This window comes from Rasamsonia emersonii (assembly GCF_000968595.1).
Source record: "Rasamsonia emersonii CBS 393.64 chromosome Unknown ctg1118621762428, whole genome shotgun sequence".
NCBI lineage: Eukaryota > Fungi > Ascomycota > Eurotiomycetes > Eurotiales > Trichocomaceae > Rasamsonia > Rasamsonia emersonii.
The window spans coordinates 24,901-48,696 of NW_013562547.1; the positions used below are offsets into that span (position 1 = coordinate 24,901).

Sequence of the window (23,796 nt, forward strand, 5' to 3'; positions counted from 1 at the left end):
ATTACATTGCCATTCGCCCCGAAGCCGACTATGACGGCCTGCTGCAGCGGTACACCAGTGTCACTGGGAGATCGCCCATGATTCCTGATTTTGGCACCGGATACTGGCAGTGCAAGCTCCGTTATGCGACTCAGGAGGAGCTCCTCAATGTGACTATGGGATTTGCAGAGGTCAGACCCTTTGGAAATGATAAGACTGTTTCTGCTGACTTGTTTGCAGCGAAAAATACCTGTTTCGATGTTCATCATCAACTATCTCAGCTGGTCTCACGAGGGTGACTGGGCTCTGAACGCATCGGCGTGGCCAGATCCGGCGAAGATGGCCGCAGAGGGTGAGAAGAGTCATTTCTACCAAGGTGTTGTAGTCTGACTGGAGCCGAACTGATGGCATCCGTCTGGCCCAGTATCGAGGACGCCAGTCCCAACTGGGCTGAAATGCAGAGCTTGGGTTTTGCCGCGCAGACATTCGATCCTCTCGATATTGCTGGCTACTGGCAGAACAAATACGTGCATATGATCGATCCTACCAATGCAGCAGCCAGGGACTTCCTCTGGAGTAACCTTTACCGGCATTACTAGCAGAACGGGATCCGAAACTTCTGGCTCGACGAAGACGAGGGAGGCCAGGTCGCGCTCGACGTCTACCCGTGGACGGACTATTACCTGGGTCCGGGGGATCAGTATGCCATGCTGTTCCCCTACTTTCATCAGATGGGGGTTTTTGAAGGACAGATGAAGACAGTGGGGTCGAATAATGTTTCCGCTGTGTCCCTGTCGCGGTCCTCGTGGGTGGGCTCCCAGCGTTTTTGCCGGCGCAGTGTGGAGTGGAGATATTTTGTATGTGTTGCACACTTTTCAATAATGTAACCTGCTGATTCTGGTCAACAGCGCCAACTGGGATTCCATGAAGATGATGATATCCGCAGGACAGAGCATGGCCATGTCAGGGCAGGGTTGGTGGACTTTGGACATTGGAGGCTTCAAGACAGACGGGCAGTCCAACTCGGCGAATATTAGCGACCCGGAGTACCAGGAATTGTTTGTACGGTGGCTGCAGTGGTAAGCATTTGAATACTCCATTTCCTGTATTGATAAGTAATACGTACAGGGGAACCTTCTTACCGGTGCGTAAATGAATGCCCTGTTGGCAATTCACCAACTGAACTTGACGTAGATTATGCGCAACCACGGAATGAGAACCTGTCTCCCTTCAGCACAGGAAGGCTTCCTGACCTGTCCTAGCGGTACAGACCCGTGCCATATTTTTATAACCCAAATAAGTATCTACTGACACTGTCAAACTTCTAGAACCCTGGAGCTACGGCCCCGACAACCTCCCCATCATCGTGTCCTACATCAACCTCCGATACAAACTGCAGCCCTACATCAAGGCGCTCTTCCGGATGCTCTCCGAGAGTGGACGGGCAATGATGCGGCCCCTGTTTATGGATTTCTCTCTCAGCGATCCTTACACTTTGGAGGCGACGGAAGATCTGAAATTGCAGTACATGTTTGGGCCGCGCTTGCTCGTCAGTCCCGTCACAACGTATCGCGCGACGAATGCGACCGTCTACCTGCCAAAATTGCCGTCGGATGCTCCCGATACGAAATGGACGTACTGGTGGACGAACGAGAGTTTTGACGGTGGTCAATGGGTGAGTTGTCTCTCTCTTTTTTGATAGCCAGTTGACTGACATTAATTTCTCAGGTCACCGTTCCTGCGAACAAAAGCATGTAAGTATTCAAATCACGTACACATGCAGCTTCGAATTGAAATATTCCTGTCTGACCTGAGCTGATCTGCATGCAGAATTCCGCTCTTCCGACTCGGCAGCGAAGCAGACATCTTGACGAGGAACATCTAATAGCCTCAATACTATAGATTCAACAGCAAGGGCCAAGGGTCAAGAGTGACCAACTGGAAGGCTGCTAATTAAGTAATTAGCTATTGATCAATCAGTACGGAGGGACCTAGGGGGACCAGCTAGCCCTAGCTACCAAGGGTGGAGTACATAGGTGCCAGGTATTTATTTCATCCATTTCTCGTACTCCTAACCCAATCTAGTAACACTTACGATGACCTGTTTAGTTTCAAAAATTAGATCCAAAATAACTATCAAATGAAGAACGTCGATTCAGTCGTGTTCGCATGTGAATCTCTCCTACAGGCTACCCCACATTGTATGTCCTTTACGGAGTACAGTACTGCAAATGCGGAGTAACCGGCTGTTCCCTCTCTTGACGGTAGGTTAGGTCATTACTCAATCATTGAATCTTCTTACCTGGATAAGTAAGTGTGTACATGCATGTACGGTATTACCTAGGGGCCTATCCCAGGTGGAGGAGAGGCTAAAACATACCTAATTAAGATAGATCCTGGTCTATAGGTATGTACTCCGGAAATTCCCACATGTCAATGTCGATATACTAAATAATTTCTCCGCACAATATGGAGTATGAGTACACTACGCCAGTTCTTGGCTAGTTCCCTAAATGCGTGGTTTATATACATAAGCAGGGGTTAGTCAGGTCGCCCTCTGAGTATATATTATAGACTGCCTGCGACGTGTGCAATTCCTTTGCACTCTACTGACTGACTGACTGCCCTGCTGTATTAGCTAGTACAGACTCAATTCACCATGGCCAGGATACCCTCTCTTCTCCTTCCTCCCCTCCTTCTCCTAGTCGCGCAAACAACCGGCCTGAGCACAGTCAACCTGGTGAATTCGACAGTGCATTTCGATATCCATTAGGGAGCTGTCGAGGCCAAACCGATCGATCGGCAATTGATTAGCTTGTCTATCGAGTGAGTGCAGCCAACGACGTGCCCGAGACAGTGAAAGACACAATTTTACTGCCAATTTTATGGGGCGCATATGTTGATCGATTGTCAGGTTCTGCTACATTGTTGACTTCCTCGGCGATGTCGGCCACCCGAACCTGTTCTCGCGACAGCTGCTGTAGAACGTCGCGGACCGGTCCGGCGTTCTTCCCATTCTGCGACTGGGCGGCGACACAGCGGACCACAGCGTGTTCAGGACAATCTCACAGAGACTATGTACAATATCTTTGAGCCCGGCAATGCCGAGGCCGTCAATACGACGTACAGCAAGCGCCTGTTCCAAGTGCTGGCGCAGAACTCGGGGCCGGAGCAGACGTATATCTTTGGGCTGAATCTGGGGTCTAGTCTGTCTTTCCTCTTAACTCCAGCATTTAATTTCAAGACTAAACATTTTATTGGTATCTGTTCCAGATATATACGAAATCGCTCACGCAGAAATCACCGCTGCAGCAACGTACCTCAACCAGTCGCGCATCCTGGCATACGAGGTCGGCAACGAGCCTAACCTGTACACCTACACTGGACTGCGCAACGCGAGCTGGAACGTCCTGGAATATGCAGACGAAATCCTCGACTGGATGCCCCGGTTGAGAGAGGCGGCTGGCGGCCAACGCTTCCCCGGGTATCAATTCGGCACCATCGCTGAGCCGCCCAGCGCGTTTGGCGACTTCACGCAGGTGCAGCTGGCGGTCATGGGCGTGCCGCAGGCGATCGGCAGCGTAAGGTATATAGCTTCGCATACGTATCCGCAGAATGTCTGCACTAGTAAGTTGCCCTACATACAGTTCCTTCTCTGAGCCTTTGTCTTGTATGCTGATATGATACACTCGACACGACCAGCCCAGCAAGCCGCCGCCGTGACAATCGACTACTACCTCAACCACCTCAACACAGTGACCTACTTCGCCAACTGGGTGGACGAGATCGCCGCGGCCGAGTCTCTCGGCCTGCCCTTCCACATGGGCGAGACCGGCACGGCGGGCTGCCACGGTAAGGACGGGGTGTCGAACACGCTGGGCGCGCTGCTACGGGAGATCGACTACGCGCTGTACGCGACGACGCTCGGGATGCGGCGTCTCTTCTTCCACAATGGCGGGGGTGGAGTCTTCTACTACTCCATGTGGGAGCCCGTGGCGCTGAATGCGTCGAGTCCGGCGCATGTCAATCCGACGTATGCCCCTCAGATACACATATAGCTGTGCGTGCAACTCACTTACTCACTTGTTTTATAGATACTACAGCATGCTCTTCCTCGCAGACCTCACCTCCGACCTCCCCACCCCTCGAGTTCACCGCCTCCGCCACCTAGACACCTACGACCTAGCGCACTACGCCATCTACAACGATCAAACCTTCACCAAGCTCGTCATCCTCAACACGCACCTCTACAACGACACCAGAAGCACCGCTGCTGCTTCCCGACCCGAGAAATTCGTCAACGTGTCTCCCGTTCTCGGCCAGCGGGTGCAGATCCGGCGGCTGACGGGGCCGAGCTCGGTTGCAAAAACGGGTGTCACGTGGAAGGGCCAGTATGTTAGTGATGCTAACTGTACGGTGGTTAGGGAGGAGGTCGTGGAGAGGGTCGCGGATGGGGTTGTTAGAGTGGCGGCTTCGGAGGGTGTTGTTGTTCAAGTTGACAGGACGTAAGTCATATAGCCATACATACTGTGGTATTGGCTATGTGTGTATCTATATCCATGCCTATATCAGTGCTTACATGGTATTGTAGCCTATCTAATCAAGGTATATACCTTGTTATAAGTATAGCAGCAGATTATTAAACTGGCGTAGAGATCTATCTATCTATCTAGGTCATGGGCCATGGAAGCCTTGGTTCATTCATAATAGTGATCGAAATCAGTTGCATCTACACCACATTTTGCTTTAATTTTCTGCATTAGTTTTACTGTTGTTTTATAAGTCTAACCAGCCTGATATCTACTCTATTCGCACATCTTCCAGTGGAGGTGTATGCGGGCATTCCTCGCTTAGCCTCCTGCATTCTCACTTCTTGGTGGAAACAGTCAACTCCATTCGATGTTACTGGGATGAGTAGAGATTACATATACAGATCTATCCAGCATCCAGTCTAGTCTTCTAGTCTAGTCTGTCACTACAACTCCAACGCCGCACAGTCCTCGACCGGCTTCAATCCAAACGCCCTTCGTCCGCCTTGCCAGCTCCACGCCACGGCTGTCCTGGCAAAACTCCGCAACGTGTCTTCGTACTCCCCTATCAGTTTGGCGTCCACCTTGTCGACTCCCCCAATCTCGACAATTCGCCGCGCAAGATCCGCCGCGTCCCGCAGCGCCGTGTTGGCCCCGACCCCTCCCGTTGGCGGCATGACGTGGATCGCGTCTCCAAGCAGCGTGACTCGTCGCGAGGGCTCCCACGGCGGCAGGTCCGGCTGCACGGAGGAAATGCGCAGCGTCGACGTCTGCGAGACGTCCTGCGCTTCGAACAGCGCGCGGATTGACGGGTGCCATTTCTGCGTCATCGTCAGGGGCAGTTGCGCCGACTGCTCGTGGTCCAGTCGCAGTGTCTGCTCGTCCGGTAACGGAACGAGGTCGCGATGCGCAGCAAACACCCAGTAGACGTAGTCGTCCGGCAGTTTGACCTGCAGGTCCTCTGCATCGTCACGGCGGAAGCGCATCGGCTCGAACAGCAGCGTCTTAGGAGCGGCCTCGTCGGCGCGGTCCAGAGCTATCGCCATGCCCCGGAGGGCAACCGGCACGAATCGCCTCTCGAACTCGGCGGTCAGCGGCGTCTTGCCGTAGACGATGCGCATCTGCGTGTCGATGAGCGGGCATTGTGGCAGGAGTTGCCTGCGGACCTGGGATCGCAGCCCATCGGCGCCCACGAGCAGCGCACCTTCTTCGACGGTGCCGTCGCTGAAGTGAGCGCGGACTCGGCCGTCGTGCACCTCGTAATGCGTCAGTTGCTTGCCGAAAAACACCTCCTTCCCCTCCTCGAGCCCCGTCAGAAGCACCGCGCGGAAGGTCTTCCGGTCGACGGAGAACGGCTGGGGACGGCCGTCGACCGCGGGACGCGGGCCGGCCCCCAGGGCTGCTGTCGTTGCTGGGTCGAGCTGGTTGCCCGTGATAGCGTCGAGTCGCACGCCCATAGGGTCAAATTCAGCGGAGGACTTCTCGAAGAGGGCCCAGAGGTCTGGCGTCAGGGCATACTGCAGTGCGAGGACGCCCTCGCCGCTGATGCGCACACGGTAACCCTGGGCACGAAAGTCGCGCTGGCCGTCTTTTTCGAACAGCTTGAAGGGGATGTGGTGCTTCTTGAGGGCCTGCGCGAGGCAGAGACCGCCGAGACCGGCACCAATGATGAGCACAGACATGACAGTAATGATGAACCGACAGCGAATATTCTATAACCTGTGGATAAAAAAAAATATTCAGGCCTAAGAATAATCAATATCCTGTTAGCCGGACTATATCACACTCTGTACGGACGTACCTGGTTAGGCCACCTGTTATCGCAGCGCAGTCAGCTGATTGAGCCGAGCTGAGCTGCACAAATAAACCTGGTGGCAGCTAGTCAGCGCCTGTTGGCGGTATACATGTACATCGTCCTGTACGGAGAATTAATGGGGAATTTCAGGCTCAATGGCATGATAAATACACGAGTATTGCGATCCTGTTTGGTGGTGGCTGGTTCCTCAGCTGTGGTACGCTTGCACCCCACCGGAAATGCTCTGGTGGGGTTCGTTGTCATGCTGTCTTTGGCACGGTAGAAGAAAAGAAGGAATAAAGAAATAAATAATTCTGCAAGACTAAAGCCACTTCACGGCCTCCTAGGACTTCTTAAGGGTTTATGGCGGTGAGTTGCTCCTTCCCTGTCAATGCATTCCCGGCGGGGGTGCAGCAGGAAGGAGCGACTCACGCGCTGGCCTGGAGAGAAAGAGCGCTCGTCACCTGACATGGCATGAACAGTCATCGGTGGAATCGGAGATATCTCATTTCATATGCTCTATACTACATGATCATAACAGAGGCGTATATAGAACAGAGATACACGCTAAAACTCCACCTGGAACCGCTTGCTCGTCCGGATTCGCTCTCCGAACAACCAGAAGACGATCGGCAGCGGCGCCAGCGCAACGGCAATGAACCCCAGCAGCGAATTCCCCCAGCCCAGACCCAGCGTCTGGTACATCTTCCCGCCTGCCAGCGGCAGGACAGCTCCCATCAGCGATCGGAACACCGTGTTGGCTGCCATGGCAGACGCCGAGTACACGGTGTAGGCGTCGACCAGGTAGGTGGACGTGGTCATCTAACACCAGTTAGACACGGAACTGCATAGGCTGCCTCCAGGTGCTGCACTTACAAAGGCGATCAACATCCCGATCCCCATGAACGCCGTGCCAATGATCGGCAGGATCCAGTGATCCTTCTTGTCTGCCGTCCATCCGTACCAGAACAGCGCCAGCGGGATGAACCACGCGCCGACGATCATCGGCGGCAGACGGTACTCTGGCTTGGCCACTCCGCCGTTCTTCGCCGTCAGGTACTTCAGCAACCGGTCCGACGTCGCCCCCAGCACAAACAGCCCGATCATCGACCCGATCCCAATCCCCAGGTACGCCAAGCCCACGCTTCCCTGCGAGAAGTGATACTGCATCTCAAAGACATCCGTGATCGTGGTGAAGAGCAGATACAAGTACCCATAGATGACAGCCACGTAGAGCGACAGGAGAAACACAATCGGTGAGAGGAAGAGCATCTTGGTCGGCCGCACGATGGACCAGGCAAACAGATCGCGCGGCGAGCGGCCCGTGTCCAACACAGATCGCAGGTTTGGGTTGCCTGTCTCCTTCCGCAAGCGTTTGGTCTTGCGGTCTAGGATTATATAGGCGTAGGACTCGCGCATGAAGACGAGCGTGTTGATGGTGACCGCGCCACTCTGTTCAGTCCGCGAGTTAGGCGGATTGTCATCGATTTGAGTCAGGGGAGATCGAACATACCGCTATTGCCAGCACCCAAAAGGTCCATCGCCAACCTTTGGCCTGCGTCAGATAGCCACCCGCTGGAGATCGTTAGCAAGAGAAACTCAAAGAAGAAATGAAGATCCTTACCAACAGGACCTATCACCGGCCCTAACAGAGGCCCCAACGCCCATGCCGCCATCGCACCGCCGCGCTTCTCCTGTCGGATCATGTCCGACAGCGAGCCTGCACCGATCGTCAACGGGCAACTTCCCGCGAGGCCGGCGAACAGTCGAAAGACAATCAGGCTTGCCAGGCTGGGGGCCACGGCGCAGGCCACGTTGAACACGGTGAAGAGCACATTGCAGACGTTGTAGATCGGCATGCGGCCGTACAGTTCGGACAGGGGGGCGATCACCAGCGGGCCAAAGCAGTATCCGAGCAGGTAGACAGACACGACGAACGAGGCGAGGTAGACGTTGTCCGACTTGAAGTCCTTCATGACGTCTGGCACGCCAGGAGCGAACATCGAGGAACCGAGGGGGCTGCGCAGGTCAGCAGTCTATCCGAAAGTCATCCATCGGTCGAACCACATACGTCAGCAGTGTGATGACCGAAATCGTCGCCGTCGCCACAAACTTCTTCCGGAAGGGCCAGTTCAGCGGGTTCATGGGGTCATCAGGGCCATCCCAATCGACAAGGTTCGGATCTCGAGGACCCGACCGGTTGTCGTCTACCGGAGTCGAGCCGCGTTCGACATCCTCGCCCTCTTGTCGGTATCCGATCTTCTCGTCAACGCTGTTCTGTGAAGGATGCTCCTGGCCATCTACGGCTACCTCCTTGGCCGGCACGTTGACGTCCGCGATTGTGGACGATTCTTTGATCCAGGACCAGTCAGCATAATTCTGCTCTTGCGAGGTTTCTTGTCGACCAACCGGTCTTGACGATAAACATACCCTTGCTGTCTGACATTTATCTAACCACGTAGAACAAGAAATCGACAGCCAGTTAATATGTTTGCTTCTCAACAGTCGCGGCGAGGGCCAGGCCGGAGTCGGTCCTGTTGAGGTTCTTCCCCAGCGTGGGGAAAGCAACTTCTCCACTCGAGAACCAGCTTATTCGCCGGGGAATTTAGCAATAAATCGCGTGGAGCCGACCAGGCGCGCAGGCTTGAGACAATAGACCGCGCTGGAGGGAAATGAGGCAAATGGGTGCAGAACGGTCTGCAGGTGACAGACTGGGCAAGGAGTCGAAGTGACACCATATTGTGTCAGGGTATTCCATCTAATATAGTAGGCCAGGCCAGCGTCGACCGCACCGCGCTTAACAATAACTCCGGAGTACGGAGTATAATAGTATAGATCCACTAACTCCGAGAAATTTATTTTGAACGCAGCCAGAGCCAACTCCTCGCTCCTGCTATTAGTTAGTAGCGGCGAATAGAGGCGCGATGGCGGCATCAGGGCGGTTCCGAAGGCGTGGCATAACGCGGCGCATGGACGCCATGTGCAGGCAGGGTGCACAACAGCCCAGCATAAATGAAGGACGCGGGGTCATTAGTCAGGCGCATGCACAATAATGCAAGCTCTCTCGACAACGGAGACGGAGGAGCTGACACCCGGTCGCGTGTGCATAACTCTCGTCCACAAGAAAACAAGCATTTGGCAGGTCGGAACTGAAGCTTAGCGCATCCCCCTGATTGGCTGACAGTCCACACGTGACCGGCATGTCGGCAGTTCTCCGTGTTTCGGCTCACCTCCGGTGAATATCCGTTTGGGTAAAGCCTGAGGATTCGGAGTATGAAGTCAGAATGCTGCTTCTATTTTTGCAGCACCTCAGACATACCATGCGCTGTCATTGACCAATGGGCTCAAGACGAGAAGGATGGTTAAGGCCATGACTGACGAAAAGATAACCAGCGAGAAATGTATACGCTGTACTGTACATGAGCAGATGAGGGTCATATGTATTTCATACATATACACCTTTTTCACTACTAACCTGGCAGCTAGCCTCACACTGAATTATGTTTTTTGGTCTCTCGCCTCACACCAAGTTATAGATGGTTTCGAGATACGTCTTATGTTCTTCCCAGAATGTAATATTGTCATGGAGTAAGTATAGTAGGTAGATTACGAAGTTGTACTGTACTGTAGTTTGATTGAATCAAACTGTGGGCGGGAAAAAGGGGTCTTTTCAAAAAAAAAAACAAAAGATACTATTAAGACATTACTCAGAACAGGACGGCATTCATGGGGGAAAAAAAGTGAAAATCGTCAATCTTTTTAACTGAAATGCTAGTTATTTAGACATCATTTCTTCTTCCTTTTTTTTCCCCCTTGTAGACAATGGGCTTGTTTTGATCCTTAGATAGAATTAATTAAGTTCATTTTCTTTTAACTTTTTGAAGAGACTGTTCATAAACTGTCAATTCGAGGAGGTCTCCAGCAGGCCGCTTTCCACGTTATGGTATTGATTTTTACGGTTACTTCTTACTCGTACCTAAAATTATAGAAAAAAGACATTGGAATTACATGCCAAATGTCACGTAAGAAGAAAAAAATAAAAATAAAATGACCATGAATCGTCAAACTGGTAGTTATATTTTGAAGAAAAAAAAGAAAGAAAGAGATCTTGTCATTTGCCTATCAGACACCAATATTAATAATTATTTCACTTCAGATCAATGTGATATGTGGCACCTTCGAATAACCTCCACACAGTAATGCAGGCAAACTAGCAGTAAGCTATAAAATGTTGAAACCCAGTGTGGCGTGCAGCGACATCGACGCCCTACCTTTACAGTATGTAGTTGGATCCTCCACCTCATCACGTGTGGAAGGTCAATCATTGAAGCACGTGGACTGTCCTTTTCCTACACTGACCGTCCGTAGTAAGTAGTCTAGAAGGTACATTGCTCCTTATACATACTTGCTTGACAGCATAACGCGTCAATAGTAGCATGCAGTTACCGTGATATATCAGCTTTCTCTTTTTTAATAGGTAGCGTTGGCGTCAAATCTTTGATTCATACTATGGGTCACCAGAGTCAGTGTTAACAGGCCAGGCAAAAAAAAAATAGCATGAAACTGATTTAAAACTGGTTTTTAAATGATCCACGATCGAACTTGACATTCCTTCTCTCTTGGCAGTCAGTAGTAGAACAAGACCTCGCGTAAAATCCTGGCTAGTTTAATAACCACCTGCAACTTAATACTACAACTCCTTTTGCCGATTGGCGCGATTGCCGAGATTAGTTCTAGGAATTGTTACTCTTACGGAGTAGAGGTACTCCGTACTCAGTAGATCAGTTTCCCTTAGGTTTCTTGCCGAGCCAGCCACAAAAGAAATTAAAAATAGACTGACAAAGTCAAATGCACCTAAGGTGGTTTGGGCAAGGCGTCATGCGCAGATCTGCCCATCGACTGGACTTGACCGCGACTTGCAGTTACGGGGCTGGCGGCTGGCCACATGCGGCTCTCTTCAATTGGCCAGTCATATTCCTCTTAACTTGGATCAATCCATTTTCTACGCACAGTTGCAGTTGCAGAGTTTGTTGCAGAGAGTTTTTCAGATAATACAGACGGCAGGCTGTGTAATTGCGTATTACGTACGGATACAGCTTTAGCACCAACTTGGTGATTGAGACACGATTGGGTCATTGACAGGATTTTGTATATGTTGAGGTAAATAGAAGTCGAAATTCTACACGTCTATGCTACTGGACTCCGATGCGGTAGGACAGGTTGGAATTTGAGGGCCCGACTCGGAGTAACCGCAGAACATCGCAACCCAACCTCGCTCCCAGTGGAATTCCAGAAAGCCCACTGACTCCATCCCACGACAGCGACATCTGATTAGATTGATTAGATTGATACGATGCGACCCTGCCCATCTGCCCCCACATCGCCGAAAACGAAGGAGCGCCGGTGCCGCCGCTCCCGCCCCGCTCCTTTCCGCGAACGGCAATTTCGTCTTCCCTTCGTCCTCCTCGTCGTCCTCCTCGTCTTTTTCTTCTCATTTTTACGCCAGGAAAACGTGGGGTCGGATCGAATCGACATGCCGCAGCTTGTCGATCTGTCTCTCGATCCATTCTGGTTTGCTAACTCGTCACGAGCGCTGGGAAGCTCGCTATTCTTACTGGCCAGCAGCCGAGGGTCGTTCGGATCGATCGGCCTGCCTTGGACTTGAAGACACAATTCTATGGCCTCCTAGCTCGACAATTGGCTTTGGAAGGACGTAATGAACATCTCATCTTCATACTATCTCATCTTCTTCTTGTCCGGTTCTCTATCGTCGCATATATTCTGCCGACTCCTGGCTCAACCACACTACTTCCCTCTTCCACATCAGTTTCCTCACTGACAGCACTTTTCTCACACCGCGACGTGGCCACAGACCACGTACCTCAATGACTGCCTCAGTTCAGGACCAGGAGAAGACTCCTGATCTCCAAAATGCCGACTGCGAAGCGGTACCGGTCGATCGTGCACAAGTGGACGAAGACAAGGAGCCCATAAGCCACGAGTTCGTCGACCGGGAACATGCCCAACGGGGTGTCCAGAAAGCCGCCGCAATCACCGCTGCATGGAACAAAAAGTCTTTGATTCTGGCATATGCTGGGTATGAGCGCGACCTATCTGTGTACCACTGACGACTAACTCACCGGCAGGATCTTCCTTGTATTCTACGTGAACTCGCTACAGCAGCAGATCAGCGGTAATCTCACCATTTATGTGACCAGCTCCTTCGCAGAGCATCCCCTCACGGCGACAACCAGCGTCATGTCCAGCATCATCGGCGCTGTCGCCAAGTTGCCCATTGCCAAAATCATCGACATCTGGGGCCGTACGGAAGGCTATGCTTTGATGGTTCTCCTGGCCACTTTGGGTATGCAATTACAATCGTGATCGGCGAAAAAAAATTTGCTGACTGAAGCCAGGATTGATTATGATGGCGGCATGCAACAATGTCCAGACCTACGCCGCGGCTCAAGTATTCTACTGGGTTGGATATGACGGAATTGCTTATGTCCTGGATGTCACCATGGCGGATACATCCTCCCTCAAGAATCGAGCATGGATCTTCGCATTCAGCACCTGCCCATACATCGCCAACACCTTCGCCGGTCCCGCAGCCGCCCAACAATTCTACAAACATAGCTCCTGGCGCTGGGGTTACGGATCGTTTGCCATCATCGTCCCAGCAGTTTGCACTCCATTGATCATCATCTTCGTCCTGAACCGTCGCAAAGCCGCAAAGCTCGGCTATGTGTCCAAGGAGAAGAGTAACAGGACGGTGTGGCAGTCGGTTCTCCACTATGCCATTGAGTTTGACAGTCGGTCTCCAACGTCTCAACCAAATGATCACTTACTGACTAGACTTATCAGTTGTCGGTGTCATCCTTATTTCTGCTGCATTCGCCTTGTTCCTCCTCCCGTTTAGCCTTGCCTCTTCGTCGGCGCAAGAATGGAGGACCCCTCATATCATCGTGATGATCGTTCTGGGTGGCTTGCTGTTCCCCGTGTTTGTGGTTTGGGAAAAGTTCTTTGCTCCCGTCTGCTTTGCCCCGTTCCATCTCCTCATAGACCGGACTGTCCTGGGCGGCTGTCTCCTAGGAGCAATTCTATTTATAAGCTTTTAGTATGCCTTTTTTTTTGGGTCAAAGTTGAAGAATTAACTAACGATGTCGCAGCTGCTGGGATATATATTTCACTTCGTTCCTCCAGGTCGTTTACAATCTCAGCATTGCAGATGCCGGCTACGTCTACAACATCTACAACATCGGTTCATGCTTCTTTTCCGTTCTAGTCGGATTGTCAGTACCTGATTCTTGTTCTTTTTGTCCTTCATCGCTGATTGTGGCAACAGTGTGATTCGCGCGACTGGCAACTTCAAATATGTCGCCCTTGCTGCCGTTCCCCTCCAGATCCTCGGGACCGGCTTGATGATCTATTTCCGTCAACCGGACAAGGGTATCGGGTACGTTATTATGTGCCAGATTTTCATAGCCCTGTCTGGGGGAACGCTCGTTATTTGCGAACAAATGGCTGTGATGGCGGCGGCTGCACACTACGAGGTGGCCGTTGTGCTGGCCCTTGTGGGGTTGTTTACCAGCATTGGGGGTGCCATCGGTCAGACCGTGGCGGCGGCGATCTATACCAACCTCATGCCGGGCGCATTGCAGAAGTATCTCCCCGACGATGCCAAGTCGCAGGCGACGGCCATCTACAGCAGCATCACCACCCAGCTGCAGTACCCGATGGGCAGTCCAGTGAGGGAGGGCATTATCCAGGCCTACCGAGACGTCATGCGCCGGTTGTGCATTGCGGGAGTGTGCTTTTTGCCGGCGGCCTTTGTCTTTGTTCTGATGATGAAGAATATTAACGTGAAAACGGTCAAACAGGTCAAAGGAACTGTGGTCTAGAAGAGCATTCATCACATAGCCAGCCGCTAAATGGCTGGCTTTGAGCATACCGCTGTTGCAGGAGGCTTTCTGTTGTTTCTTTCATCTTTGTTTTGGAGGAAATATCATTAATTTCGATTCCCGGCACTATCCTTAGAGGAGTGGATAGGATTGAATGATGTAAATTATTCTCATAACACTCTCTGACCGTATGTACGAATTCGGCTCAAGTTTATGCCACGCTTAGTAATTGCGCTGAATCCGGCAATCGTCCCATAACCGACGGTGATTCGTCCATGCTTAAGGACACCGCTGCACGTGGTTTGGTTCTCACTTTGACAAGAGAACGCGAATACCCATAGAAAGCTGCCACCAATATACCTACATAGGTAGTAGGACTTAGAGGGGCCTCGATACAGTGTCATTGTGGGGTATTGGAAAATTACATCATTCTTGTGCCATGTCAAAAGATGAAAATCGCGACGAACCACACAGGCAACTCGGTACTATTAGTATTGTATATACTAGCAGTCAGATGGACTGACTACACAAGCTAGCTTAGTGAACATCATCAAACGCGTTCAATGCCCTTAGTTAGGAACATAGTCATCAACTCTCTTGTGTTAAAGTACTCCGTACCGAGTACGGAGTAGGCAGGCAGTCAGCTGACCGATTACCGAAGATGATGTAATCCCACTATCGCGTGCTTCCCAATCCGCCAATCAGAGTGCGCTGATCCTCTGCCGATCCGGTGCAGGGATTGATTTGATTGGCTTTTATCTCGTATCTCGTAATTCCTCTTAGCAGATCTGGCACGAGCCATGCCGGGGCCCCGGTCAGGCCTTATCTACGCTTGTCGATTGTTGTTATTATTGTTACTTCGCCTTCGCTTATCCATCTATCCTCCTGACATGCTCCCATCACGTCAACTGCCCGACATCTGACGACAACTTTTGGCGGTCGCAGGCCCCTGTCAAGGACCAGGTGGCCGCGATGCACGATCCCCGCACTGCGCCTGCTGAGCAACCTCGGATGTCTGAAAAGCAGGTAAGCAAGCAGCGCTTCCTCCTCAACAGGATCCAATAATATTGACCCAGAACAACTCTCTAGGCCGTCGCGGTCTGTGGTGGTCCCTCCTCCCCACGCTTCTCGAACCGCTTCAAAAAAGTTCTCGTGATCCTTTGGGTTGCATACTGCCTTTACACTCTTTACCGTCACCTCTGCACCATATTTTCACACAAGCACCATGACCGTCAGTTGCAGACCAATGGCGCGTATGCACACGGGAAACTGGGCGCTGTTGCGAGCGAGAGTGCGATATGCAGTCGCCACGGGATCGAGATGCTCAAGATGGGTGGGAATGCGGCAGATGCGGTGAGTCATACCATCAGTAAATACCGACAGAGAGAGCTCGGATAGGATAGGGCTTCTGAACACTGCTGACTCGAATCCAGCTGGTTGCGACTGTCTTCTGCGTGGGCGTAGTCGGTAAGCAATGAGCCTGTGCCTGGCAGTTATGAGGCTGTCTGACAACTGCAGGCATGTACCACAGCGGTATCGGAGGAGGAGGCTTCATGCTGGTCCGCTCGCCCAACGGCTCGTTCGAGTTTGTCGACTTCCGCGAGACTGCGCCGGCGGCCGCGTTTGAGGATATGTATGAGAATAACACGGCTGGGTCGGTTTACGGCGGTTTAGCGAGGTATGCACTGAAAATATCGGAATTGGCATGAATGAATCAACTAACCATGGAGAAGTGCTGTACCGGGCGAGGTCCGCGGTTTGGAATATCTTCACAAGCACTACGGTGTTCTCCCCTGGGCCACGGTGCTGCAGCCTGCGATTCACACCGCTCGCAATGGCTTTCCTGTCACGGAGGACTTGGTGCGGTACATGGAAGCGGCCGTCGGGGACGGAGAAGATTTTCTCTCCAAGGACCCAACCTGGGCGCTGGACTTTGCCCCCAACGGCACGCGGCTCGGCCTGGGCGACACCATTACTCGAAAGCGATATGCAGATACTTTGGAGACTATTGCCAACCAGGGAGCCGATGCCTTCTACTCTGGTCCGATCGCGGAGACCATGGTTCGAGCGGTGCAGTCTGACAACGGCACGATGACGTTAGAGGACTTGAAAAACTACACCGTGGCGATCCGAGATGTCGCAGAGATTGACTACAGGGGATACAAGATCACCAGCACGACCGCTCCATCCAGTGGGATCGTGGGTTTGAATATCTTGAAGACCGTGGAAGGATATCACCCATTCTTCTCGCCGGAGACTGTCAATCTGAGCACGCACCGCTTGGACGAGGCGATGCGGTTTGCATATGGCAAGGTACTTTCGGATTAATACTGATTCGCTGACGGAGGCTGACCTCTTGAAGAGAACCAGTCTCGGCGATCCGTTCTTCGTCGATGGGATGGACGAGTATCAGAGAGATATGCTGAACGACTCGACCATTCGAGACATCCGCCGACGCATTTCCGATTTCCGCACACAGAATGTGTCGGCATACGACCCTGATGGACTCGAGAGCCTGGATACGTGAGTATCCTTCTGAACTTGTCGTGATGACTTCTGACTGACTGGTTTCAGTCCCGGAACGTCGCATATCGTCGCCTCGGATCATTCTGGATTGGCCATCTCCTTGACGACCACGATCAACCTGCTCTTTGGGAGCCGACTTATGGTGCCTGAGACGGGAATCATCATGAACAACGAGATGAATGGTACGTCTTTAACCGATAATATCTGATCCAGTGTAACACGTGGATCTAAACTTTTATGCAGACTTCTCGATTCCAGGCTCGTCCAATGCCTTTGGATACGTGCCCTCGCCATCCAACTACATCCGACCGGGTAAGCGGCCTCTGTCGTCGATCACGCCCATCATGGTGACACATCCGAACGGAACGCTGTATTTCATCACCGGCTCCGCAGGCGGCAGTCGCATCATCACGGCCACGGTGCAGAGCGTCATCCACGTCCTCGACCAGGGGCTGAGTGCCCCTGAATCGCTGGCCCAGCCGCGGCTGCACGACCAGCTGATCCCCAACCACGTCACGTTCGAGTACGCCTTTGACAACGACACGGTCGCGTTTATGCAGGGTCGCGGCCACAACGTCACCTGGGTGGCAGCGGGGCAGAGCACGGCGCAAGCCATCCGGGTGCTGCCCAACGGGACGTTCGAGGCGGCGGGCGAGCCGAGACAGGTCAATTCGGGGGGGTTCTCGATATGAGTCCTGCGTACCGTACATCTACGAACGAGTGAGGTATATATAGTCAAATTCTGGTATATATGGGCTTATATAGTGTTCTTATATCTAGGCTGGTTCTCAATCAAAGGGGAGGGGACGGGTTTAGAAGATTACCTTTTTGGTGTAGTGTTACCCTTGTATGTCCAGCCAAATTAGTATATGTAGCTTTGCAGCATATAAAGGCCACATTGACCAATAGAGCATATTTTTATCCTTAACAGTTGGTATATAACGCAGGGTCTATACGAATCAGGTGACACCACTGAGGCGCTAACCAGACAGCGGGAGCAAAAATGAACCAACAGCTCTAATTTCTTGACCATGACTCATGAAATACTCAGAGACAGCCTGCAATAATATATAATATTGGTATGTTGGAGGAAGCAGATGATAATCTACTAACAGTCTCGAACATCTACAGCGTTGCATCCATCTGCTGAAAATATTGATTTCAAATGCTTCACAAACTCCCACATGAGATTCTGCTGGAGATCGGGTCATTTCTCGAACAGGACAGTCACATAAAGCTGGCACAAAGTTCAAAATACCTCTATTCATTCTTTCTTCCCCTTATCTACAGCAATGTCTCCCTTGGAATGACCACTAGTTTTTGCGCGGAAGGCTTCTTCCCCAAACCACCGCTGTCCTTACCAGTCGTTCGCTTCACCCAGACAATCCTTCAGAAGCCGCAGCTAGCAAGCCTAGTACACTCGTTAGAACTGTTTACGGATGCGGGCGGTTGGGATGTACCGACTGCAGAACCTCTCCCTTCTGCATTCTACGAGGGCATTGTGCGATCGGCCTGCCGTTCCGAGGGAGAATTCTCGCAGTGGCTGAACGATCTCATCGAAGGAGAGGAGGATGCCTGGCTCGCACTGTTGCTCGTCCGGCTTGAAAATCTGGAGAAGCTGACCCTGCCCCTTCCAGAACCAGAGTACTGCCCACATCTCACACGGATCATTGAACGAGCGGCGGACGCAGAACCCCGGTACTTATCCAACTTGAAAAATGTCTTTCTACGAGAGGGTCCGACCTTCCAACGACAGGGCCATATGACGATCCCCCGTGTGCTGCCCTTCTTTCAGATTTCATCACTACGAAGCTTTGAGGCCTGGGATGTTGCAGGGGGCGGTTGTCGCCTGTTGGAATTGTTCGACGGCACCTCAACTGTCACCAGTATCCAATTGGAGTATGTGACAGCAGGCATATCTTACCGGAGTTGCCAGACTTGATATGGCTGTGTCCACGGCTAGAATCGTTCAAATACAGCTCCGGAAAGCAAGTGTATGATGACGACCCAGAGATCGATGTCTTCAATCCCGTTCCCTTGTATGCACCACTCCGATACACTAAAGAAACGCTAAAAACCCTATCGCTGGAGATGCACGAACTTGTCGATTCATTAGTATGGCAGACTGCAGACTTCCCCACCAGACGGTTTCTGGCTTCTCTATTGGATTTCCCCGCGCTGGAAAACCTATGTATCAGGTTGAGCAACCTGGTGGAATTCCACGGCCCTAGCAGCTGGGACCCCGTCACACCGCTGGTCGATCTCCTACCGCCGTCACTGAGGTTCCTGTACATAGTGGACTTCAACACGGAAGCTCTCCCCCATTGGATCGACGAGCTGAGCGAAGTCGCGAAGCATCGCAACACGCGTTTCACCGTGCTGAAGAGGCTCTTCATTCGCCCGCCTGGGCGGGAGGGCCCAAATGATGACCCGCGCTTTCGCGTCAGGGTCTATACAGGCAGAGAGCGCCATGTTCCACCGCAGATCAACGAGTTGGAGGCTGCCCTTCGCCCGAGGGTTGTCGCGTTGGAGGAGAGATTCCGGGACGTCAGTGTGGAGTTTCGACTCGTTTGTAGATATGAGGTGGTTGAGTTTCCTTAATTGAACATATCTACCTTGAGATAGATATCTATGCGTGTTTTGCAGGTGAATATAATATTCTCTTCTTTCTTCATGGCTGTTGACGCTGCAAGAAGAAAAAGAAGGCTATAATGGTACGTCAGGGGTAAATTCGATGTTCTTTTGATGGCAGGCAAACAAGATTCTGGCTTAAACAAAAAAAAAATTCCTCTATTACCCTGTAACCAAATGAAACAGACAGAAGGGGCCTGAACTTCTCCAGGCGTCTCTCGGAGTATATTCAATAATACCTACCTAGTAAGTAGGTACCTAGGTAGGTAGTTCTGCAGCCTCTTCCATTTTTTTTTTGGCCATTTCTTTTTGGTTCGGTTCATCTTGTTGGTTTTGGGGGGGGGAATTCATTAATTAATGGTTATGATGTTAATTTTTTATTCGGAGAGGATCTTGCTGTACTGTACAGTACTGTGCATACCTATTTGCTCAACTAACTTTTCTTTCAAATCGAATTGAATTGAATTGAATTCTGTGAATTTTTGATTTTGATTTGATGGGTTCAAGCAATGACCGGCTGAAGAAGAATATCAATGATTTATTTATTTATTTGTTCTGGTTCTCTCTCTCTCTTCTTTTTTTTTTGCTCTTCGAATAGTATTTTTATTTATTTCCAATCTTGTTTTTTTTTGTTGGTTGCGGTTTTGTTGATATGTACAACATCAAGTCTCTTATTTTTTATTTTTTTTATATTTATTTTTATAGGTCATACATACATATATAGCTCACTATACGGCCTTTCTCCCTCCCTCTCTCTCTCTTAAGACGGTTTTTTGAGATTGCATAGGTACTTATCTGATAGGAAGGATATCATTGTCAAGAGTCTTAGGCGTTGTTCCTCCTAGGGCATATATATTTGGTATATATAATATATATCTCTAGGAGAACAGATACAGTGATTTACAACGTAAGTGAGGTATACCTCCATCGATTGATTAATCAATGGGGCGTCCAGAGACACTAGAGATTACGTTGTCTGTCCGTCCCTCCTGGAACGGATAGTCTCCATATATATATATATATATACTTTAATAATAAGGGTAATATACTGAATTAGTGTCATGAACAATAATATTATCGCTCTCGTTTGTCCTGATGCTGTCTGTATTTTGTACAGGGTATCGTATCTATCACGGTAATAACAGATGGAACAAAAGCCTAATTCATCATATCCCAGTGACAAGACAAAATCTCCTCTAACAAGAGGCTATTCGTACGTAGACACCTTCACTGGAGACATCTCCAACACCCAATTACCATCTTCCTCATGAGCAAGACACCCTCGCAGCAGCCCGCATCATCTTCTCGCTTGCTCGGGTCCGCTCCCCTGTCTCCCGGTCCCACACCCATCCTTCCTTCAGCCACATCCACGTCAGATACGCCCTTAGCTCCTTGTCCATCGGCAGGACGCGCTTCCATTCCGGCTCAAAGTCCGCTGACGATGTCGCGTTCGTCCCCTTCCAATCAGACGCCAGACCGCGGAGTTCGTCGCGGCAGAAGATCCGCCAGCTGTCGATCGCATAGGCCCCAATCCCCGGCAAATGCGCTATCTCCCATGCCACGCGCGGGTCGTCGTCGTCAATGCACTCGTCCGGACCAACGTCTCGTCCATCGCCCTTCTTGGGGTAATTGAGCTTGCGGTACCGCTTCCCTTTCGTTGGCGGCGCCACCAACCATGTCTTCGCGAGCTCGATGCATTTCTTCGCGCGCTGGTTCTGGAAACCCAGACAGTGGATCGTTTCGACGACGTCTGCCACATTCGCAGCTGCCATCGCTTCGACGGTGGGATACCGCTCGAAGACGCGGAAAAGGACCGGGATGGCAACGCCTCCGCGTGTCCGGTTGAGGAAGATCGTCGCAAGTAACAGGCGGAACGGATCGTGGGCTAGCTGTTCCTGGATCAAGCCAAACGATTCTGCCGATATGGGCGGGAAGGGGAGACACGACTCTGCGTCGCCGGACGGTTTGGGAAAGTAGGGTGAGACTTTTGGAAGCTTTTTGCGAAGTTTCTTCGCCGGCGGCTGGGCGAACTTGGTTGGTGTTTGAGGAACAGAACTTGGATCATCATGCTGGTCTGGAGTATCTTGTGCAAGAGGAGATAAGGGAGGACAGTCGGCAGCGATGGAGCTCACGTCGCTGGGAACGTCGCTTAGAGAAGAATCAGAAGACAATAGCAGATCAAGGAGGGATTGATCGACACCAGCAGGCGCCGTAGCACCGCAAACCGGGGCAGTGGTGATGTCTTTAGCACCCGTTTCTGCTTTGGCCAGTTCACTCTTTTGCGTTTTCTGGTCTGGGGAACAAGCAAAATATTTCGACATCACCTCATCGCCGGCCGTCACGCCTTGCGAATCATCGGTGTTCGAAAATCCGACATGTCCGCACGAGCCGGAGATTGCTCGTCTTGCTTCGTCGCGTTGGAGTTGGTCGCCTGTGGCCGTCCATCCGCCTTTGCAGCACGTTCCTGCGCCTTTCTCTCCCTCAGTCTTTCTCGCCGTCGGACACGTTTTCGATGCGATCTTGCTTTGATGGTCGCTTCGCGAGCCTCCTTACTTTTTGCAGTGTCTGCCTCGCTGCGTTTGCCTGTATCTGCTGGTTTTGATTGCTTGGGGTTCTTTTTCCTGCCGGAAGGGCTGCTGGCTGTGGACTTTCCTTCTTTGCGGTTCTTTGCAAAATGGTGGCTGACTTTGGCTGGTCGTTTAGTTTTTTGCTTTGTGGGCTTCTTGCGATTCTCCACGTTAATGTCGCCAGGAGCTGCATTTTCCTTGTTTTCTCTGCTCTCAGGTGTATCATTAGTGTTCAGCTCTGAGGTCTTGCTGAGATTCGCTTGAGAAAATGTGATAGCTTCTTGAGTAACCTCTATCACCGGAATCGCGCTGGTAGCATCAGACTCCGTACTCAAAGCCGCAGCAGATCCGTCTTCAACAGGAGACTCGTTTTCCAGCATCTGCTTCAGCTTCTTCGAGTTGCTCTTCGTCGCGCCAGAGGAGCCACGTTTTCTTCTTTCTCGTTTCTTTCGTTTCACATGCCCGTGATCCCCACCGATCTCTTCAACCTCAAACGTAGAACCATCATCGTAGTGAACATTTCCCTTGTACAATCCCCTGTATAGCTTCCTCACATATCTGATCACCCGTTGAATGGCTTCCTCGTCCAGTCCAACAGTGGCGGCTTCCGCGCGAAGATCCTGTGTGAATTTGTGCCATTCCTGACGTCGCACGACCGGACCTTCGTTCACAATGAAGGGATGGTTTGCAATGTATCGTGTGAGGCGATCGCGATGCTCCGGGTCCAGCGTGGAAAATAAGCTGGCTTCTTCGAGCAAGGTGGGATCGACATTGTCAGCGGTGTCAGGGCTGGTACCTAGCGTTGAGACATCGACAGCGTCATGACTGGCTTGCTTTGTGGAGGTCTCCTCGTTCAGTGTCAACAAACGGGGAAGGGAGACTTGTGGAGCAAAAGTACGGTCCTTGTCACATACCCCCTGACTCGCATGGGGATTGTTCTCTGGCATCTTGTCGCAGTCAGTTGGAGAACATTTCAGAAGTCTCAGCCCAGTCAAGTTGGTGTAAAAAGGAGACTCGGCCCACCTTAGGTGTGGTCGCTCATTGTGAACCAACGAAGCGGGGTGGCTCGACCATCACCTCCAATCCAAAGTCAAGGCAAGTTCCGACTAGAGACCAACAGGGCTCATGGTATCCAAAATGCCGGAAGCAAGCGGTGACCACAAGCTTTGGAGATGGCGCGAAGTGAAGCTTTGGTTGCAGCTAGCTAAGCCAAGCTTTTTCCCCGCGATGTTCCGTCCGGGGTCAGGCACGCGCCGACCAATCATATCTACTTTGGAACCACGTACATAAAAAGGAGTGACAACAACCAGATTTTTCCGGAAAGCTCTACTGAAGACAAGCTATTTGGCTAATAACTAGAAGGCTTACTTGACTAAGAGACGATCGGATGTCGGGAAAGGAAACGTAATAGCATCTCTTTGGTGGAACAGGAGAGTATGAATCGTGTAAATTGCAATTTCCCCCCTTGTTGTTCTTTTCATCTCTTCCTTTACACTTTCACTTCTTTCCCTTAAGCGAAAACGAAATCCACTTCCGATTAGGATCGTCGAGGGCCTGCGCATGACGTGTTGAATAGCATCCCTCGGGTGGAGCAGGAGGGTATGAATACTCCGCAGGCCTAAATGTCGCGGGCACCTCCTGGTCGTAAAGATCACGAGTATCGCTCCTCGGATCCTTGATATCAGCAGCATCAGAGGATGTCAGTCATCTGTCTCAGGTTGAATGGTGGGTTGGGTCAGTTTTGAGGCACTTACGAGGCATATCCAGCATGGGTATTGTATGCTCGCAATGCATTTGCGTGGTCTCGGTATGCATCTCGGGCAAATTTCCAGTGCTGTTTTTGTTCCCTGACCGTGGTCTGGGCTACA

The 23,796-nt window shown here is 51.3% G+C and overlaps 7 protein-coding genes across 7 annotated transcripts; 4 read left to right on the top strand and 3 right to left on the bottom strand.

The window, feature by feature from the left end:
* Nucleotides 1-2,638: 2,638 nt before the first annotated feature.
* Nucleotides 2,639-4,686, top strand: T310_10203 (uncharacterized protein; the record flags this gene model as incomplete). Its single annotated transcript, XM_013467374.1, has 9 exons — nt 2,639-2,719; nt 2,753-2,805; nt 3,019-3,239; nt 3,277-3,560; nt 3,594-3,606; nt 3,682-4,012; nt 4,074-4,370; nt 4,404-4,484; nt 4,653-4,686. The coding sequence occupies 9 exons, from the start codon at nt 2,639-2,641 to the stop codon at nt 4,684-4,686; spliced, it is 1,395 nt and encodes a 464-aa protein (XP_013322828.1).
* A 58-nt stretch (nt 4,687-4,744) lies between these two features.
* T310_10204 (uncharacterized protein) lies at nt 4,745-6,190 on the bottom strand (the record flags this gene model as incomplete). Its single annotated transcript, XM_013467375.1, has 2 exons — nt 4,745-4,884; nt 4,975-6,190. The coding sequence occupies 2 exons, from the start codon at nt 6,188-6,190 to the stop codon at nt 4,745-4,747; spliced, it is 1,356 nt and encodes a 451-aa protein (XP_013322829.1).
* Nucleotides 6,191-6,870: 680 nt separating this feature from the next.
* T310_10205 (Uncharacterized protein) lies at nt 6,871-9,675 on the bottom strand (the record flags this gene model as incomplete). Its single annotated transcript, XM_013467376.1, has 8 exons — nt 6,871-7,125; nt 7,180-7,755; nt 7,817-7,878; nt 7,928-8,322; nt 8,375-8,742; nt 9,016-9,193; nt 9,534-9,590; nt 9,623-9,675. 8 exons carry the CDS (start codon nt 9,673-9,675, stop codon nt 6,871-6,873), a joined length of 1,944 nt encoding a protein of 647 aa, XP_013322830.1.
* A 2,513-nt stretch (nt 9,676-12,188) lies between these two features.
* T310_10206 (uncharacterized protein) lies at nt 12,189-14,204 on the top strand (the record flags this gene model as incomplete). Its single annotated transcript, XM_013467377.1, has 6 exons — nt 12,189-12,400; nt 12,450-12,667; nt 12,720-13,115; nt 13,168-13,420; nt 13,473-13,595; nt 13,649-14,204. The coding sequence occupies 6 exons, from the start codon at nt 12,189-12,191 to the stop codon at nt 14,202-14,204; spliced, it is 1,758 nt and encodes a 585-aa protein (XP_013322831.1).
* A 972-nt stretch (nt 14,205-15,176) lies between these two features.
* T310_10207 (Gamma-glutamyltransferase) lies at nt 15,177-17,422 on the top strand (the record flags this gene model as incomplete). The annotated part of the gene is made up of 8 exons (XM_013467378.1): nt 15,177-15,230; nt 15,294-15,557; nt 15,638-15,671; nt 15,723-15,882; nt 15,938-16,517; nt 16,567-16,727; nt 16,779-16,912; nt 16,974-17,422. The coding sequence occupies 8 exons, from the start codon at nt 15,177-15,179 to the stop codon at nt 17,420-17,422; spliced, it is 1,836 nt and encodes a 611-aa protein (XP_013322832.1).
* Nucleotides 17,423-18,036: 614 nt separating this feature from the next.
* T310_10208 (Uncharacterized protein) lies at nt 18,037-19,442 on the top strand (the record flags this gene model as incomplete). The annotated part of the gene is made up of 3 exons (XM_013467379.1): nt 18,037-18,629; nt 18,710-19,277; nt 19,356-19,442. 3 exons carry the CDS (start codon nt 18,037-18,039, stop codon nt 19,440-19,442), a joined length of 1,248 nt encoding a protein of 415 aa, XP_013322833.1.
* A 1,184-nt stretch (nt 19,443-20,626) lies between these two features.
* T310_10209 (5-Methylcytosine G/T mismatch-specific DNA glycosylase) lies at nt 20,627-23,796 on the bottom strand (the record flags this gene model as incomplete). The annotated part of the gene is made up of 5 exons (XM_013467380.1): nt 20,627-21,654; nt 21,747-22,875; nt 23,215-23,254; nt 23,297-23,482; nt 23,683-23,796. Coding segments are annotated over 5 exons (2,497 nt in total), but the record flags the coding sequence as incomplete, so codon positions are not given.